The 6,305-nt window shown below is 41.0% G+C and overlaps 1 protein-coding gene across 1 annotated transcript; it reads left to right on the top strand.

Moving 5' to 3' along the window:
- The first annotated feature begins 546 nt into the window (after positions 1-546).
- On the top strand, positions 547-5,519 carry LOC135441215 (transcription factor SPT20 homolog). The gene is made up of 3 exons (XM_064700730.1): positions 547-984; positions 1,844-3,064; positions 5,469-5,519. Exons 1-3 carry the CDS (start codon positions 547-549, stop codon positions 5,517-5,519), a joined length of 1,710 nt encoding a protein of 569 aa, XP_064556800.1.
- The last annotated feature ends 786 nt before the right edge of the window (positions 5,520-6,305 follow it).

Consider the following 6,305-nt stretch of genomic DNA (forward strand, 5'->3'; position numbering starts at 1 on the left):
GCATATAATGCAACAATTGCGTTGCTTGATGCCTCAAATGTTCACCGGCACACTCATCAAATGCGAAATGAGCGCGGATTTAGAATAGTTATTCGCCAACTACACCATACAACGCCATGCGACTGGGTTCGCATGGAGTTGCGAAGATTAGGGCACGTGGTAAGGTACGTGGGTGTAATAAAAGAACGCTTCACAGCCAAACCTATCAACACGTTCGAAATTGAGCTTGAGAAAAACGATAATAACACTAAGATACTGGAATTGAAACAACTAGGTAGCCAGGAAATCAAAGTGGAGAGACAGCGGAAGCGTACTGATCCTGTCCAGTGCCACCGCTGTCAGGCATATGGGCATAGTAAAAACTATTGCCGACGACCATTTGTATGCCTTAAATGCGGGCAAGGACACCCGACTACGACATGCACCAAGGCAAGAGGCGCGCCTCCAAAGTGCGCCAATTGTCAAGGACAGCATGTCGCAAATTATAAAGGCTGCAAAGCTTTTAAAGATGAGCAAGCGAAGCTAATTGCAAACCGGGCACGAGTCATGCCCATCCAGCACGAGCAGCAGCAACAGCAGCCATCAACCGTCAATAAGCGTCAACACGGAACGCATAACGTGGTGTCCAAGCAGCAGCACCAGAAGATGCAAACCAACATTGCCAACTCAACGATTACATATAGTCAGGTGACCAGCGGGCGAGTCAATCCTGGTCGGGTGCATAATCCGTCCACACAACACCTCCACAAATTCCAGAAGAATCTTCAGATGGAACAAGAGGAACAGCGCCAGAAAATCCAATCAGGAACAGAGAAGGCTCCAAACACACCAGGCGCAAGTTATCAGCAGCAGCAGCAGCAGAAGCAACATAAAAATAAGCAACAGCAACAAAAAGAAAGCCAAGAGCTGGTCAATAATTCAGCCATTAATGCATTAAACAGCAATATGGCAGCAATTATGCAAATGACCATTAAATTGGACCAAGTAGTTGAACTACTTTTGAAAATAGTGGCAAAAAATAATAATAATAATAATAATTCAAATCCTGCAACTAATTTGCATGGATTAGCCACTAGGACGCTAGCCAGCTTAGCTGCTAGTAACTCCTCAGACGCCAATGATACTCGAAATGAGTAAATCAAGTGATATATTGAGATACGGCCATAGAGTGAAGGAGTACTCAACAAACTCTCGGAACATACAATACACTAACAATTTAGCATCTAGCAGAGCCACTCCAAATCGGATAACTGCATTCAACATTGCTAAAATAAGCGAAAAATTTATATTCTCAAAAATGGCTTTCGGCCGGCCTATAGATAAGGCGACCATAATAAAATGCCTATTATCGGACCCAGAAGCTATCTATTTACTAAACAAATGCGTCAGACATGACATTCAAGCCGCCTTGGAAAACTATTTTAATTTTAGTACCAAGGATGCTATCGAAACTACAGATTACTTACTAGAGTACTCAACTGAATGTGTTTCTCCTTCACTCCGCCGTAGCCAAAATGGCAACTCATATGCTAAATATTACAGAGGGCACACGCTGCTACGCGCATCATTAGCGTGTAGTAAAAACAAACACAGCGTGCCCAAAATTTCCAGGCAGATTACTCAAATGGACAACTTAGAGTTTCCATTAGTATATAAATCAAAAGTAGTCCAATTTCCACTTACACAACAGACATTAATGCAATCTGTGCAACATCAAAAGCTGACTGACGAAGTACTGCAGCCATTAACGCTTACGAACCTCAAACAGACATTAATAAATAAATTGACAACACTGAACACCAACACGGACAGTTATGATAATCAAAATTTTAATAAATTGCAGACCAAACCCACCAAAAATCAGCCTACTCAGTTGCCTACATGGCAGCAGCAGCATCATCAACTCCAATATGGCATTTGGCAGCCCATCCACCATGATCAGCATCAGCTGCAAAAGCAGCTCCCAGCTGAACAGCGACAACATCCATTGGTCCAGCAATCTGCCATATGGGGGCAGCAGAACCAGCGACAGTGGTCGACGATAGACAACATGGTCAACAATGATCATCAAATGCAGCAAACAATACAGCAGCCTGACCTTTGGGGGCATCAGCTGCAGCGACAATGGTCTATGGTGGCTAAAACTGCCTCCTTTGGCCAACAGAATCATCAGCCAATACAGCTGCCCCAACACATAGGCGTGCAGCTACAGAAACATCGATTGACGGTCACCAAGACAGTCTTATCAGACCGCCACACGTATCCGCCAATCCAGCTGCACGCCTACGTGCCGGAGCAGCTACAGAAGCTATGGCACCCGTCAAATCTGCAGCCTGTCCTTTGGGGGCAGCACAGTCAGCAGCAACAGCCGATGGCAGCCACCACGCCCACATACGGGCACATCCAGCACCCGTCAAATCTGCAGCCTGTCCTTTGGGGGCAGCAGCAACAGCCGATGGCAGCCACCACGCCCACATACTGGCACATCCAGCACCCGTCAAATCTGCAGCCTGTCCTTTGGGGGCAGCAAGCACAGCAGCACTGGTCAATGGAAGCCAGCATGGCCTCCTATGGTCACCAGCAACGCCCGCCAAATCTGCAGACTCTCCTTAGGGGTCAGCAACAGCCGATGGCAGCCACCACGCCCACATACGGGCACATCCAGCACCCGTCAAATTTGCAGCCTGTCCTTTGGGGGCAGCAAGCACAGCAGCACTGGTCAATGGAAGCCAGCCTGGCCTCCTATGGTCACCAGCAACGCCCGCCAAACCTGCAGACTCTCCTAAGGGGTCAGCAACAGCCGATGGCAGCCACCACGCCCACATACGGGCACATGCAAGAGCCGCAAAATCCGCAGATTCTTCCTAAGGACAAGCAGGCACAGCAGCAGCGATCGATGGTGTCCCTAATGGACGCCCTTGGCACGAAAAAGCAGCCGCCAATTCAGCATCCTGTCCTTAAGGGGCAGCAGCTTCTCCAGCAATGGGACATTGTTGTCAAAATGGCCTCCCTTGGCCAGGCGCAGCTACTCCAAAATGTGCAGAATGCCCAGCCGGCCAAGCAGGTACGCAATACGGCAAATAAATGCCAGCAAATGCAGACGCATATTGCACACTCGGCCAAATTGGAGCGGCGACGAGGACGCAGGCAACAAATGGCAACCCAGAGGCCATTTATTCAGCCCAGCAGCCGCCGTACATGCAAGCAAAACAGCCCGAATAATTTAACAAAGGCAATGAGAACTAGTAAAAAATTAATAGATCTTCAAACATTTGCAGAATTCAAGGAACTAATATTAAAAAAACACAAAGAATTATTACATCCAGGAATTGAACAAAACTATTAATTGGTTCAAAGAAACCCACTATTTCCCAGATTATCAAAATTTAATTCAAAATCTAATAAACGAATGTGAGATTTGCAGCATCGCAAAAACAGAAACAGAAAAATATGTAATGGATTTTTACATAGTAGGAGGTAAACAATTTTCATCTTGCATTGTTATTTATTCAAAATTTGTTTCATTAATAGAAATAAAAAGTAGAGACTGGTTAGAAACCAAACGAGCTATAATACAAGTATTCAACCAAATGGGTAAACCCATCGAAATAAAAGCAGACAAAGACTCAGCTTTTATGCAGCTTTACAATTATGGTTAAAATCAGAAGCAGTAAATATTAATATAACCACTAGTAAAAACGGCATATCCGACGTAGAACGATTTCATAAGACAGTTAACGAAAAATTAAGAATCATTAACAGCGACTCAGACGTCGAAAATAAACTTAAAAAATTTGAAACAATACTTTACACATACAATCAATAACCTCAACAAAAAACGAACGAATTATGAAATTGACACAAGATACAAACATTCACCGTTAGTTAAATCAAAGACAACAACCCCGTTCAAGAAAACAGGAGAACTAAGACAATAAACGACGATAAACATTTTGAGGAAACAAACAGAGGCAGGAAGATAATACATTACAAAATCAAATTCATAAAGAACAAGAAAGAAGTGCTATCTTCGGCACACCGAAGATTTAATACCCTTGCAGACCCAACCTTTTCAAAATGCTCATAGTGCTTTGCCCGTATCTAAGAAGCACAGGGAAAATAGTTAATGCCGAGTATGGTTAAGATATCTTGAAAAACAAAACAGGTTTCCATACAACAAATTACTTTTCGACCGATCGTTCCTATGGCAGCTATATGATATAGTAGCCCGATGTGAATAAGATTTTGCATAAGTGGAGGGAGCATAGTAAAACTAATAAATGCTGAGTTTGGTCAAGATATCTTGAAAAACAAAAAAAATTCCATACAACAGCATAATTTTCGACCGATCGTTCCTATGGCAGCTATATGTTATAGATGTCCGATCTTAATAGAATTTTGCATATATATGGGGACCGTAGTAAAACTAAAAAATACCGAGTTTGGTTAAGATATCTTGAAACACATAAAAATTTTCCATACAAAATCTTAATTTTCGACCGATCTTTCCTATGGCAGCTATATGATATAGTGGTCCGATCTTAATAGGATTTTGCAAATATATGGGGAGTGTAGTAAAACTAATAAATACCGAGTTTGGTCAAGATATATTGAAAAACATAAAAATTTTCTACACAAAAACTTAATTTTCGACCGATCGTTCCTATGGCAGCTATATGATATAGTTGCCCGATCTTAATAGAATTTTGCATATATATGGGGAGCTTAGTAAAACTAATAAGTACCGAGTTTGGTCAAGATATCTTGAAAAACATAAAAATTTTCCATACAAAAACTTAATTTTCGACCGATCGTTCCTATGGCAGCTATATGATATAGTTGTCCGATCTTAATAGGATTTTGCATATATATGGGGAGCGTAGTAAAACTAATAAATACCAAGTTTAGTCAAGATAACTTTATAAACAAAAATGTTTTTCATACAAGAACCTACTTTTCGACCGATCGTTCCTATGGCAGCTATATGATATAGTGGTCCGATCCAGCTGGTTTTGACATATGAACTGCGTGCAACAGAAAGAGGGAATTCTGCAAAGTTTCATAAAGATAGCTTTAAAACTGAGAGACAAGTTCGCATAGAAACAGACAGACGGACAGACGGACATGGCTATATCAACTCGGCTGTTGATACTGATCAAGAATATATGTATATACTTTATGGGGTCGGAGATGTCTCCTTCTATGCGTTACACATTTCACGACAAAATTATAATACCCTCTGCAAGGGTATAAAAACCAAAAGTAGAAGAAACACCTACCAAAATAGAACATACACCAATTGTAAAAGAAGAAAATATTACACTATACCCAAACTTAAACACCTGAGGACAGGCATTTTTCTAATGGTTGGGGGAGTGACATATCCATAGTCGCACCCACCCTTTAACATAACTTAGCACACAAGCATAAGCATAAGTATTAACATGTCCAATATTGTAATCAAAAAGGCTGGTGATAACATCGACATTGGTCAAGATCAAACTGTCCCCCTTTGGTAGACATAAACAATTCACCCTAAATATCACGCCACTGTCAATGTTCCCATCAGAGTACTATCCCACGCATAATTGCTGACGCAGCTCAAACTTCACTCAATTTTGACTCAAACTCTCTCAAAACGAAGTTTGCTAAGCGACCGCAACAGATAAATGAATTAGTTAAAATTCGGGAAGCAAATCTGAATGTACTCATCATAAGAAGTAGCCGTTAGTGAAAATAAAGAATTGAAATATATTTTTTTAAAGAAATTAATGGTGCAAAACTTAATAATATACATATATATATATATATACATAGGCACTTACGCCAAGCTCCACTTTAGAGTGCGAACAGGGAGGAAAAACTCCAAAGGTTATGCATATGCGCCTATAAAATATACAAGTTTAAAATTTGGTACCTGCGCGAATAATACTCACATACATACCTATCTTGAATTAACCCTTTCTATCGGCCCTTACCACCCCCAGAGAGCTCTTTCGGTTGGGTAAGGTAGAATTAAGCGATTAAATAATAATTGCCTTTTTGTTTTCTGTTTTGCGGCGCCTGGCAATAACTTTGCAGTGTTTCGTCGCCTGTTCCATTTAAGGTTGTTAAATGAAAATGCATTCTGTAAGATAAGTGAAATTTTAGAAATTAATACACATTGTCCATAATCACAAGTATATGCAACAATTATACGCCCCTGGTGCAGAAATGTTCACGTTCATTATAACGTAAATAACTGAATGGAGATACCCTGTTTAATAGAAAGATATAAGAAACATTAATTGTTAATAATTATAAGG

This window comes from Drosophila montana, unplaced genomic scaffold (genome assembly GCF_035044405.1).
Source record: "Drosophila montana isolate Dmon_TW-CO22-7 unplaced genomic scaffold, ASM3504440v1 contig_1869_1, whole genome shotgun sequence".
Taxonomy (NCBI): Eukaryota; Metazoa; Arthropoda; class Insecta; order Diptera; family Drosophilidae; genus Drosophila; species Drosophila montana.